Source organism: Trachurus japonicus, chromosome 18, assembly GCF_045865225.1.
Source record: "Trachurus japonicus isolate A0001 chromosome 18, Traja_1.0".
NCBI lineage: Eukaryota > Metazoa > Chordata > Actinopteri > Carangiformes > Carangidae > Trachurus > Trachurus japonicus.
Genome location: NC_140924.1, coordinates 14,444,788 through 14,459,555, shown reverse-complemented (window position 1 = coordinate 14,459,555; position 14,768 = coordinate 14,444,788). Strand labels below are relative to the sequence as shown.

At 41.6% G+C, this 14,768-nt stretch overlaps 1 protein-coding gene across 7 annotated transcripts in view; it reads right to left on the bottom strand.

The window, feature by feature from the left end:
• The window catches only part of ank2b (ankyrin 2b, neuronal), a 150,973-nt gene that overhangs the window by 114,921 nt on the left and 21,284 nt on the right, over positions 1 to 14,768 (bottom strand). For 2 of the 7 annotated variants that reach the window (XM_085759590.1, XM_085759594.1), the window contains exon 1: positions 1,107 to 1,391. The exons of the other annotated variants lie outside the window; for them this stretch is intronic. In XM_085759590.1, the coding sequence (XP_085615716.1) occupies positions 1,107 to 1,193 (87 nt within the window). In that variant the 5' untranslated portion in view covers positions 1,194 to 1,391. Of the gene's footprint in view, positions 1 to 1,106; positions 1,392 to 14,768 lie in introns of those variants that run through there. 7 annotated transcript variants of the gene reach the window in all.

Below are 14,768 nucleotides of genomic sequence, written 5' to 3'. Positions count from 1 at the left end.
TGGTTTCTTTAATTTACATGTACATTTTGTGAAGCAAATTTGGCCCAGATTTGTTGTTTTCAAATTTGCCATAAAAATGTAAATGACTGGATTATTCCATTAAAGTCAGACCAATATTAGGTAACCTAAATTATTTTTGGCACATCTGAGCCCCCATATATCATAGACCTATGACAATATATTACATATGAGTTAATATGATGACATTAACGGACACATAGACCCAGACAGGGGCGGGTTAAGTGGTTAATTGTCGGAATAATTACCAATTTGTTTTACAATGTCAATCAAACATTGGCTTCAGTCCAGTTTTTTTGAATTATCTTTGCATTTAAATGCTAAATGATTTCCAGGATGATGTGATTTTTGCAATATTTCTTTGCATTTTAGGAACCAAACAATTCATTCAGAATGTGATCTTTAGCTGCAGCTTTCATGGATTACAGATAATTATCCAATTCTAAAAATCACAATAATTATTAATTTCCATGTTTTTATGGAGGCAAAGGGGTGATGGGTGTGTGTTGGCTGGGGAAAAAAAGAAAAGAAGAGAAAAAAACACACCAAACAATGGCCAGCACCAACCAGTCATGGATGGATGTCATGTTAGATGGAGGTTTTAACGGGAAAAAAATCTCCTGATGTTTTTTTTTTCTTCTTCTGACTGAGGGGAACGACGTTCATCAGATGGAACACAAAGAGCTGAGCGGAGCTGAGAGGGACCCACCCTGACAGCATGTGAGAGCAGAGGAGCCTCCTCCTCCTACTACACTCACCACCACCACCACAACAACAACATCAACACACTGACAGATAGAAAACAAGAGAGGGGGAAGAAGGGAAGAGATGTGAGGAGAGGGAGGAGGAAATAAGAGGTGAGATCAGCGGAGAGAGAGCAGCTTCTCTCCAGAGGGAAGAAGAGGAAGAAGAAGCTTCAACACAACCAGAGCCACCACCACCTGACTCACTGACACACTTCTTTATCTTCTTCCTCTTCTTTTTCTAGAGGTTTCACACACTGATCCTTCACTTTTCTCCAGGAAACCTCCCTCCCCTCCTCTTTCCCTCCCTCAGCACCATGTGGTTCTCTCCATCCTTTCATTTACCTTCTTGGGTCTCTTTCTCCTCTGTCCCAGCCCGTTGAGGCGATCGCTGGGGTCCAGTCTGTAGTGGGAGTGGTTGTCCTCACTCATTCTGTCCCCCTCCACAAAAATAAAAATAAAAAACAAAAAACAACCCCCTCCTCCTCCTGTTTATTCCTCTTCTTCTTTTCTTTTCTTCTTCCTTTTCTTCTCTTTCTCTTTTCTCACTCTCTTTCTCCACTCGTCTCGTCTGCTTCCTCCCTCCTCAGTGAGACGAAGCGAGCTGAGCTGACCTCTCTCCTCTCTGGTCCCCAGTCTCTGAGTGTGTGTGAGCCAGGCGGAGGGGGGAGTGGTCGGGGAAGGAGGGAGGGAGGGGAGGAGGAGGGGAGGGGAGGGGAGGAGGGAGCACAATGGTGTTGCTATGGCAGCAGCTGCCACCAGTGTTTATCTGGAAGCCTCGCTGGCGAACCAAAATAGTCGCCACACGCGCATGTACACACACACACACACACACACATAAGGCAGCTCAGTGTGTGTGAGCAGCTTCTTGGTTTCTGTCATTTTTCTTCATTATTTCAGAATAAGCAGAACAGGAAAATAAAAGAACTCAAAATAATAAGACAGACTAGATAATCAATAATAATGATAAGAATAAATACAAAATAATAAATAATATGTGTGTGGGTGTGGAGCTGACGTGATTGGTCCACTGGATTGATGCAGCTATTAAATGATGGACAAGTCAAAAGCAGCTGATTCAAAATGAAAATATAGATCAGACATCAAATCATATCATCATTTTGGAAGATGGAAGAAGCTTTTATTTTGAAATTCCCTATGGCACATTTGAGTGATGAGTCTCACACGGCTGCAATTTCATATTCAATTTGCAGAGACGTGCGTCAAGCTAATGACTAAGATCTAAAATGTTTGCACAAATAACCATCAAGAATTAAGTGTTGTTTCAGTTTTATTTTTTATAGAAAGTGAAAATTGTCAATAAATCAATCAAAATGTGTGACTTTTTTATTACAAAATAAGATTGTTTGTCTGATTGAGCTCAGAAATAAAAAATAAAGTTAAATCATAGGCTATTTTAGTCGCTTTTTGTGATTTGACATGAATAGAAGTGATTGTGTTGAATCAGCAGATCATATCGTGTCATATTGATCACTGATTATTATTATTGTCCATTGAATTGATATAATATCATATTGCAATGAAATCTGTGATTTACAGCCTTACAATTGTTGAGTTGATGTTTTATTTTCATAGTCTCCATGTGTGTGTTGCTTCCAGTAACAACAATGGAGCCTCTAGTTGGGTGTGTTGCATATTAATGACTTTTACAGAGTCTAATTAAGGCTCATTTCCTGCCATATGTGAAATTTATCATAACATCAATGTATTTTATTATGAGTCTGACTCTTATTGAACCTCTTTGTTTTCACTTCTCATTTTAAAAAACATCTGGAACATGTGTCGTCAAGTAACAATAATGTGAATCTACTAACACAGTAAATGACTGTGGAGACGAGATGAAGGTTTCTCTATCATCATCATCATCATCATGTTCATGTCCTCGTTCCTCCTCTGTGGCTTCAGTCAATAAACTTCTTCCTCTACAGTGAGCAGGAGGATTACACACCCAGACACACACACAGCAAATCCACTCCACCTTGTCAGTCTTTGTTGTCTGTCTGAAGGCAGCCAGGTCTTAAACCCAAGCGTAGCCACGCACACACACACACACCCCTCCCTCGCTCTCTCACACTAACACACACACACACAGCATTATGAGTTTCTTTGAAATAGCTCTGACTGCCTGTATCTTAATGATGGCCCCTGGCTATGGGCTCCTGGTCCCAGCAGGCTGCAGCAGCTCCTCATCAATGAATAAAAAATGTTGACTATTCTCCATCACCATGGCATCCTCTAAAACACACACACACACACACATACACTGAAATGTGAAATGTTAAAAAAAGCCTGTGTGTGTTACGGTTAATAGATTTTCACCTCTCCCTCATGAGCCGTCCTTTTTTTGACACTCATCATCTCCACGTTGCTCTTCACGCTGCATCAGTCACACACATGTACGTTAACTAAGGTAACACCTGCTCCTGCTCCTCCAATAACACACTGTCTATAGAGGAAATCAGCTCCATCCTTATATATAATAGTAAATATAATAATAAAATAAAAATGTTGTTGTCGTGGCTTGTTATCATGATGACATTTGATGATTTTGTGTCTATAAATGATCATTTTTATTGCAGTGTTTCCTGATTCTAGGCTGAGACAATGGTAATGGACTTTAATGGGCTCCAATAGAAAACATAGGCCTATGGCTTTTGTTCCTTCATCCAACACTTAGCCTTAGCCTTAATATTGGTCTCTACCTTTGATCTAATGTAAAATATATTGAAACAAATGGTGAATTCCCATTTATTTTGCACCACCGTGTCCAGTTCAGTGGTACTGGGTCGCTGCTATTGTAATGGGATCCAATAGAAATCATCCAACACTTTGATTCCAGGTGATGACAAAGCCATTATCTTCGTATCTACCTTCATAATATAAGATATCTTGAAACAAAAGGTGAATTTTCTTCTAAGTTTGCCATGAATATTCGTATTTGGCAGACGACAGTGTTCACTGTGTTGGTGACCTATCACTTTCCTCCATGAGGTCAAAATGTTTGATTATAAAGTCTAAAATGCCACAAACTTCACAAAGTTTTACTTCAGTGCAGCATCAGAATAAATGGATTATAAAGTCTTTTCTCATCATCAGCCACTGGTGTGTTTATGATACAAGAGGTCATAATAAATGCTCTGAGCCAGTTTAGTGGAAGAAAACCAGTGAGATTTCATTATTGGATTTTTGTTGTTTGTGTCTCTGTTTATGTGCTTATGTGCCCAATAAAATATTAAAACATTTGTCACTGAAGGAAATCATCAGAATGTCATTTCTTTTTCCAAATAACAAAGCAGAACAATTCAATGTTTTCATATTTCGTTCACCCTCTTTCTTTCTTTCTTTTTTTTTTTGACAGGTCTCTTACTGACAGCACTTTTCCAAATGCCAGAGGACACACCTGTGTGTTGGCACCTGCTGAGAGGAAGGAGGGAGGGAGGGATGGTGACAGCAGCAGATGGAGGAGAGAAACGGGGGGAAGAAGACGACAAGGAGAGAGAGAGAGAGTTGTATGTGTGTGTGTTGCATGAAAACTAGTCCTCAGACGAGACTGGACTGGGCGCAGACCTAACAAGATAGACATCCCATCATTATCATTAAACACAGGCAGATATGTTAATCGTACACCTTATTAGTCCTCAGCCATCTGTTGCAGCGCTCTGCAGCAGACCTCACATATAAACCCTCCTAGGGTCTCATGTCACATCTCTATAGGTTCACTTTATTAAAACCCCATAGACAACATCATTTCCTCCACATCAGAAGTCACTTTAAAGACCACGTTGACACTGACTCTTCAACTTCAACCTAGAAAACACTACGAGTCAGTAGTGACCGCAATCTACACTATAGACCGATGATTAAATATTTGAATGGTTGAAAACTCCCTGATTGAATTTCCATTGGTTTATATTTGAAATTAATAACTGATAGTCAAACTTAATCATCAGGAAATACAGAATATCAATGACAGCTACAATAATACACTTCCTATACTTAAGATAAGATTAGAGAAGATGATGAATCCTGTAGTGCAGCAGATGAGCTTCTATTTGATTATCTTATTATGTTTCCATTATTTGTTGACTGCTCTAAGCGTAGCCTTGGAGGAAGACGTATTCCTCCGCTCCAAATCGATATCCCGGAAGATACAAGAACTTTAATTGGATTACAATATTTTCCGTAGAGAGAGGGACCGGGGCTGAAGAGCTGATCACCTCCATCACAATCAAACCAAGGGCCATTTGTTGGTTTTAAGAGACCGAAACGTTATTCTAAATTGGTAAAAAACTGAAAACCTGACGTCTGAACTTGGACATTTTCAACAAAATCAAAGTCTTGAGCTCCTTCAAAGATGCTTAGATGTTTTTTTATGGAATGACAGTCCAAAATCCAAATGGTCTGTTTGTGTAATGACAAAAATAAGTGTGAGTTTTACTGCTGTTGTTTTGGCCTCTGATTCGACGCCTCCTGGACATTTCCCATCTGCCCAACCAATCAAGCATCAACCTCCAGGGCTGAAGACTGAAGCTGACAGATGTGACAGAAGCTGCTGTTCCTCTAACGGCCACTAGAGTGAGACTCCAACAGGAAGTCAGTCCCCATAGACTCCCATGTTAAAAATGTCCAACTTCACAGCAAGAAATTAACACGTTTACAGCCTGGTATAGGAACAGTTTTAGCCTTGATGACGACTGTATCAGACTTTTACATTTTCTTAAGGCTTAAAGAGCCAATGCTTGCGAAAAACCAAGTCTCTGCTCCACACACACACACTTTCTCTAAGACCCAATAAAAGAGAACAGTAGTGTTTTCCAAGGAAGATTTGTGTCTTAATCCTTCATCAAAGCAAAACACTGAAAACAAAACCCTTGTAAATCAACACTGTTCTGCTGACAAGAACTCCTCAATGACATCAACGACCACTGTGCATTCACCTCTCTGACATTTATGTACAGCTCTACAAGCATTGGCGGAGGGTTTTGAGTTGACTCATTAAACTTTAACAGCAGTAATGTTGAAACACACAAGCAATTATTTTCTAATGAGGCTCTGTCAGCAGTTCGGCTCCCCTCTGGCTGATGTTTGCCAAACAGAACCCAACAACAGCAACAACAACCGACACTCCAACAACACACCTGACATCTTCCATCAGCTCAAAGAACAAGGCAACACTGAAGAGTAATTGAATCCTTATTTGTCTGTATTGATCTAGACATTACTATAAATGGTTTCCCTGTCTTTTATTTTGCAAGCCATGAAACTCATGAACGTTTAAAGGGATAGTTCAACATTCTGGCAAATTCGCCTACTGCCATATAATCCATATAGTCATAGCAGTAGATTAATTTCCTTTAATTATCGGCGCATGTTGTTTTGAGATCAGCGGGACAGAGACGTGAGCTGCTTAGCGAATACAATCAATTTGGACGGTACAAGTCCCCTGTCCCTCATCAAACTCATCAAATACACAATCCAACAACTCCAAAACGTTCTGGTGGACAAGTTGTGACATGCACATTCACCACGCTATGAGATAATATGTAACATTACGAGACAGAGTTGTTTTTGTAACCTGATCAGGCTTAACGCTAAACCCTACAACCTTACATTAGCACTAACACTGCTTCAAGGAAACGTGTCTGACCATCAAACCCAAACTTTAACGTGAGCTATTGGTTAAAATACTGCGGCCTGTTTCAAAAGTTCGTACAGGTTTGCAAAAATCAGTCAGCTCTGATCACATGATAAAATGACGTTACAAACAGTTTCGTCAGTAATATCAAAAGACACCGTGGATGTATCAAGTTGTAATTAGAAACACAGAGAAGAGAGATCAACATATAGTGTAACAGTGTGTAAGACGCAGAGTGTAAACAGTTGTGAGACTGTTGCACAGCAACCGATCGGAGTCAGTTACACACATCACAACGATGTAAAGGCTGAGACCCTGCTTAACCAAGCAAGTGCACATCAACTGGAGTGTGTGTGTGTGTGTGTGTGTGTGTGTGTGTGGGAACTGTGTACTAGAGCCAAAACAAAGGGGTGCTCTGTTCCCCTCCTATTAAATTAAAACACAAAGAAGAAACTGAGATTCTTCACTTTATGACCTGAAGGAGAAAAAGCCTTTTCAAACCGTTTCCCACACAAACTCTGAACACACACACACACACACACACAGAGGCCTCACTGACAATGACCTGGCCTGACACACCACTACCATTACGATGCCCGGCTGTGATGTGTTGGAGGGAAAAATTGGCATCACACACACACACACACATCAAGACAAAAGGAACTCCCACATTCCACAGTGTCATTGAACGCCCCCCCAACACGCACACACACATACACACAAATACAAAGGCTTCCCAGTACAATCAAAGTGATTTAGCAGCACATGACTCAGAGTCCTAGGAAGTGACTTTGAGAGACGTTACTGTGGACACGTCCATCACAGCAGGAGACAAATCTGAAGTGACAAACAGGAAGAGAAGAAAAGAAGAGAGACTGATACATGAAGACAAACAAAAAGAAAAAAAGAAAAAGAAATCAAGACCAGGTAGAAACGCAATATGTGGCCGGACCAGTGTGATTAAATCCTGATATTAAAAGCTTTTGCCTTTATTATAGTCATAATGAGAAAGAAAGAAGAAAGAAGATGCCCTGCAGCCAAAGGCCCACAGGTCGGACAGGACTAAACCTAGACGAAGCAATTTAAGAACCCTGTAATATGATCAGTGAAACAGGATTTAGTCACATTTCCGTCTGTACCTCTGCACCGTTGCAAAGCCTGTGTGGACAAATCTGTCGTGTGTCTAAGCTCCTGTTCCTCTCTTTCAGTAACACTTGCAGGATTCTTGGGATTAGCTTTCAGGAAAGACCATGATTATGCACAAATGTGGATTACCTAGGGTGCCAAGTGGCTTCAGGCCTCGAACCCATAAAAGGCCTTAATAATCCACCGTTTTACACAGTCTCACCAGGAATTATACGTGTCTTGGACAATCTACAGATTGGAGTCCAATACTGGAGTACAGAGCCAATGCAGGAAATGGCAGAGTGTTTATGTAGCATGAAGAATAAAGTGGAGGTGAAGTGTTTCCTTTCCATCCAGAATCTTATAAAATAGTAACTGTGAACGTTTGTCATAGTTGCTGGGTGAAGTCTTTTGTTTTGGCTAAAAAGTGTTAAATACAGGTCAATCAGGCCTTGACCTTTGACCTTTAGTCCCCAAAGTGTCATCAGCTCACCCTTGAGTCTTACTTAACATTTGTAGATTCCCTTAAAGAGTCTTCAAGAGGCCTGGATTCTCAATTGCAACCTTGAGCTTAAACCACCAAAACTGAATAATTTCCTCTGTGAATCCAACTGAATATTTGCACCAAATGTCAAAGAAGTTCCATCAAAGCATCACTGAGATAGTGAGCGTGATGATGAGACAGACATACATATGGATGGACAGATGGACAAACTGAAAGCAAGACGCCTCTGGCTGATGGCAGCTGACAGTGCAGAGGCATAAAATTCCCAAAATGTTTTACTTTAAAGCAGATATCAGTGGAATGTTTTTGTTAATATAAGTCCTAAATAGTCCTATTTTCCGTCAGCAATCACTTACATGAAGTATTTCAGCCTAAACACGAGTCTCTCCGTCACTCTGCTCTGCTGTAACCCGAGGAGAAAATTTTCCTTGTGGGATACAAGTGTTATCCAATGAGGGGAGAGAACGGCATGAAGGGCTGTGTGTGCAGCCAAGGGATGCGCGTGAATGTGGTGACGTAGCACGAGGACCAATTGATGCCTGACAAGGGCGGGGGCTGCTAACTCATGGTGCGTTCAAGGAAACTCGTACTTTGTGTTTTTCCTTCCTGTGAAGTCATACCAGTTCGATCTGGTACGAGTTCACGGGTCGGAAGTTACGAGTGGCCGTTATAGGGAACTTTCACAGACAACAGGACGGTAAAAACACGAGCTACGGGCTACCTGGAACGCTACCAAGTCGTAGTTGTGACTTGAAGCTGTAACTTACGGTTTCAAAAGCCTGCCTTGAACACAGCATTAGCCGAAACGGCCGTGCCACTGATATCTGCTTCAAGTCGAAAAAGTGAAACAATCTGTGGGTGTGGAGTTAGAAAGAAGAGCTCACCAGACCCGTGTTACCCCCCACAACATGTCTGCACAAGCATGCTACATCAGATACTACAAACACGATATGACGATAAAATTAAGATTTCTTTCTGTCCTCTTTGGCATTCAGTGGCCATCATTCTGCATATAAACAAACAGATCTGTCTTTCAGGGTTTGTGATGTCACAGAAAAACACGGCTCACTTTTATAATCCACAACAACTAAAACTGGAGTTAGGAACCCGACCCGCCCACGGTTAGATCACTATCAGCCTGTTGGGTAACTCCACAATCACTGGGTTCATTAGAAACAGGCGAACCTCATGGAAATGCTCTTGTTCTGCATCTTATAAGCCCCCAACCTGCCTTTGTCCCCCCACCCTCAGTGAGCCACGTGCCCTGTCAGCTGGCTGGCTGCCTGGCAGAGAGAGGGGAGGGGGTGAGGGGGCATCTGGCTGAGCACCAGGCTGAATATTTTATGAGCGGTGGGTGGCTGGGTGGGGGTGAACGGAGTAATGGAGTATCTAGGGGCTGGGTGAATGAAGGGGTGGGGGGTTGGGTTTGGATTGGTTGGGTTGGGGTATGAAATGGACGGAAGAGTGTATATTGGATTTTCAGCACTATGATGTGATGCACTTGAAGATTTCTGTCTCTGAATTTGCATCCCACACATCCAGCAGTCTAATCCTCCACAGAGCCCATTGATCCCATTGAGACCCTCTACTCAAGACTGAATGGAGCCGTTTCAGCCTCACAGGGTGAGCGCCTGCTGTTTTCTACCTTCTCCACAATAAACTCCAGAAGAAGCAGCACAAAATTAGTGTACAACACCAGCATCACTATGAATAAACCCTTTAATAAATACACTTTTGATGATGGGAGAAGCCTTTTTAGATTTAAGAGACATAAACTGCCTGAGAGTGGTGCCGTTTGTTGGTTGGCTGTTTGATTATTACGACATTTAAGACAGCCATGGTCCTCATAGGAAGAACCCCTGTGATTTAAGTGATCTAAAAACTAGAAGAACCATCACAAAATTTCAATTTGACTAAGACTTCATTTAAAATCTTGTCCCATTTGGCCCAAGTCCAAGGTCACAATCACTGTGTCAAAAAGTCATCCACTGTTTGACCATCCCATACTGTAAGTAAGACACAATTTCAAACCAACAGCTTCACTGTGACATAATAATATTCTGCCACATCCATATTTGAACGAGTTCTGTCCAACCTAGGGTTAAAGGTGTAGCCTCGAAGGCCACCCAAACCAAAATGAGATGATCTGGCCTATGGGGAATGTATGCCACTTTATATTGAAGCAATGAATCTTGGGATACATTGGGCCTTGATAGTACATTTACTGGGGAAACAAAAGATCCCATTGATGCATTTGAAGGAGCCTTTGAAGTAGGAGCACCTTTGCCGCCACTGAATTGAGACACAGCTTACTATTTATCGCCATGGCAACACACTGTATGTGGATTTGCGTTCAAGCAGAATCGGCTTTGATAGTCAAACATGTGAACATATAGCTACAAGGACAGATACTGATGCAAACTGCACCCTTACTGATGGGTGGTGGCACACAACTGCCAGAAGGCGCTCCTAACTGTTAGTACTGTTTTTCAAGTTATTGTACAACTTTTTAGGGTTTGTGATCAGTAGTTAATAACTTTAACAGTAAATACTTGTTGTATACAGTAGAGTATGACACAAAGTGCAGGGTGTAATGAGGCTACTGGAAGCTGCTGATGACATGAACAGGACGACGGCTAAAAAAAGCAATGATGAGCAATTGATTGTGCTAACAAGCTGATCCATAGCGTGACGATGTTTCAAATGATCAGGGCTTGGGATCCTGCCAACGAGGCAGCTGTGACTTATGACGCTGGGACAGCTATCAGCTATCATCTATTGATCCACCTCAGACAAAATGAAGGAGACTGATAATGATACTCATCTGTAATCCAGGTTTAAAAAATGATAAGGGAGGCAGATAAGGACACGGCAAGTTCAACGGTGTCAGCCTGAGCTGATACAGTATGAAAACTTTAAAACATATTCCTCTGTTGGTTTAACTTGTGTTAAATGTTTCTGGGGTTGTGGCTCCAAGTGGGTTTCGATATGGTGGGAAAGGGCCCAAACAGCTCTTTTAATGCTAAAGGTTGCCAACCCCAAATTTTAACCTAACCCGAACCAATGTGATCGTACTCCTGGAACAGAGTTTCCAACAGGGTGCTTACTAAATCAATCCTCAACAATCAGTCAATCAATCAACCCTTCACTTGTGAAACAACTTTTGTAAAGTTAAACACAATTCAGAGGGACTGACAACCGGAAAAAATGGTAAAACAAATAGAATATCACCACCTGTCACCTGTGTGATCCTACAAAATGTCTTCCAAAGACATGCAGGTTAAACAGCGACTCTAAATATCATGTACTGTAGGTGTGAACGGTTATATGTCACAATGTCCAACCTCTTTAAACTGTCTGATACGACCTATAGGAGAGTCCTGAAATAGCAACACTACGGCAGCAGGTGCAGCAGACCTTGGCTGTCATGGTGACAATAATAAACACAAGGACTGTACTGACATTACAGCATACCGACCTTTGCCGCTATGGTTACTACAATAACAGTCATGGTTTGGTTCACTTCAGGTAGCCTACTACCAGTACTGCTGGTTAGGTTTAAAAGAAGTTCTGTATTGTCATGTTTATCATAAAAGATAGATTATACTTTATTGTTGTACTTACTACTTTATTGTTGTACTTACTACGACCACTAGATGTCACTTGACAACAAAATGTAACTATGGGTCGTAATAATCTGCTGCATGGCTGCCATTGGCTCCAGCCAAAGGAAATTATCATGGTGAATGAGGAATAAAACTGAATGACAAGGTAGTACAAATTCGGATTCAAGAAATCATAAAATGTCCCGTTTGCTTTAAAAATTTTGTCTTTTTCGTAATGATTGGTCAACAACCTTCCAGTCCCAACTTTGTGTACTACACAAAGTAACCCAGTTTCTTACCTTCATCTTTTCCTCAAACCTGAATGACTTTAATTAAACTCCACTTCAAACCAAAGTGTCTCAGGAGAGTAATAGCGATGGATATATTTCTAGATATATCGGAAAAACAATGTAATAATGGAAGATTTCAATCTGGATGATTGGCAGCATGTTGTGGTTAGTGGAAACTGTACTGTGTGTGTCTGTGTGTGTATGTGTTCTCCACCTGGACTCCTGCTGAGCCACTTCCTCCCCAGCCATCAGAGACAGCGTTGCTATAGTAATTGTATCTAAGTGAATAACCATAGCAACCATAGAGATGCTTTTGATAGCAGCGTTGGTAGCTGTTGGTTTTCAGAGCTGAAGATCAAACGGGGCCTGATGTCGTTTGAGGAGGACGAGGAGAGGAAAGAGAAGAGACGGACCGGGGAGAGAGAGAAAACAGGAAGAGAGGGTGAGGCAGGGGGAGGAGAGAGGAGGAGGAGGAGGGAGGCTAAAGGTGAGACAGGAGTTAACAATACGGAGGGTTTTCCTTGAAGACCTGTCCAAATCCCTGTCATCCAGTGGGTAATTGCCTCTCAGGGGTTTTGTGGGCAGGTAGAGCCACACCTGTTCTCTGGCTCTGAATCAGACAAGGTGGTGATGATGAGGTGTAGACCTTTCACTCCTGCTGTTTTAATTTAATACGGCGCCTAATTAGAACCAACGACCTCCGTGCTTTCAAGTCTCATTGAGGGCAAGGAGTTAATTATTACTTTTCAGAAAAAGTAACTGAATTATTACATTACAAAAGTAACTAATTACCAGAAAAAGTAACTATTGCGTTACTCTATTATAAAAACGCTCAAATATGTCAAATTACTTGGACTCGCCCCCCTAACCTAACCCCCCGTTTATCTGGAACTAACCAACTCACTCAGTATTCCTCCGCACTGGCAGGCTCCAGGTGTTCTTGAGTCAGTGAATAACGGCGCATTTTATTGTCAGTAACGGTAACGGCGTTATAACGGAGGAAACTCTAACATATTTGATTACTCGTTACAGAAAAAAGTAGTGCCATTAGGAACGCCGTTATTTTATACCGCCGTTTTTCCAATCACTGTTTTCTTCAAAGTGAAACTGAATTGCTTCTGATGCGTCCACGTTGTGATAAATGCTAAAGGGAGACTAGCGGCTTTTTAGCCAGAACTTCGGCTGGCGTGCTACAGCTGCCCAATATTAAAGCAGAAGTAAGTGATATATTTGTGTTAATATAAGTCTTAAATAGTTATATCTTCCGACAGCAATCACTTACATAGAGTGTTTGGACTGAAACACGGGTCTGTCAGTCACTCTGCTCTGCTCTGAGCCGAGGAGAAAACATTTATCGTATCCTACAGTTTTTATCCAATGAGGAGAGAGAACGGCATGCAGGGCTGTGTGTGCAGCCAAGGAACGCCGTGAATGTGGCGACGTAGGGACGAGGACTGTTATGGTGCGTTCAAGGAAACTCGTATTTTTCCGACCATGAAGTGGTACCAGTTCGATCTGGTACGAGTTCACCGGTCGGAAGTTACGAGTGGCCGTTATAGTGACTTTCACAGGTAAAACAGGTCGGAAAAACACGAGTGGGTTGCCTGGAACGCTACAAAGTCGTAAGTTGTGACTTGAAGCTGTAATTTACGATTTCAAAAGCCGGCCTGGAACGCAGCATTAGCGAAAACGACCGGACCACTTACTTCTGCTTTAAGTGTTGTGGACTTTAGCAGCTGTACATGTGCTAATGTACAGCAGAATATGTGACGTTTAATGCTATATGACTGTGCATGTGCATCCTTTACTTCCCCAACACAACATTTGTGAAAAGTGGGTTTTATTTATTTTTGTGGCAAGCCTAATTTTTCTGCATGGACTTTTACTGTTCTTTCAATTTTGTGATGCATTTATCAGAAAATCCCAGAACAAGGGGCACTTTATAGGTTCAATAAACACTATATTAAAACTAGAAATTCATACAGTAACACTGAGATACAGTGTTACTGTATGAGAATCAGTGAGTCAATTTACTTAACTGACTTTCATTAGTTTTGTGTGATTATATTGACATTATAGTGATAGTTGTAGTTATTTATTGTGAGGTTGTCTTATCTATAGTCAGTGTATAGTCTGCAGTAGAGCTGAAGTGAATGGGGTCATCAGAAAAAACATCAATTTTCTCTAATAATCAGATTCGTCAGCTTCCTGCATTTCATGATTTATATCCTAAGATTTTACTAGAAGGAATAAAACAGAGTGTTTTTATTTCTTTTAATTCTCAGGGCCTCGTCGTGTCCTCAAATACAAATCCACAATCTGCCACACAGTCATGTGTTCCTGCACGCGTGAACATGATTCATGCACAGGAGGACAGATTAGTCTGAACTCAGCTCATCTTAACATTGAGGAGAAAATTACAAATCATCACCATGTGTGTGTAGATTTTATTTCTTTACCAAAAAAAGAAAAAAAATTGGATCCACATTCACAGGTGGTGCTCTAGTCTGGCCGAGCCGTGCTGTCAGACTGGAGAGAGGGCGGGCTGAACGGTGTGGTTGCCGGTCTCCAAGGAAACCCTAGGTGTCTGTCTGTTGTCAGGGCAACGGAGCAAAGTGGGGGGGGGGGATGCTGGGAAGGAAAATACCGATGGAGATGAGGAGGATATAAGGAGGAGGAGGAGGGGAGCAGAGGTGGAGACGACAAAGACGGGCGGGGCCGCAGACGTTTCAGCTGAGACCTTCATGATTCATGATTTGACTCTGGTTAAAAACAGATCAGACCCATGTGACTGAGCAGCTGAGTGACAGTGTGTATATATATTAA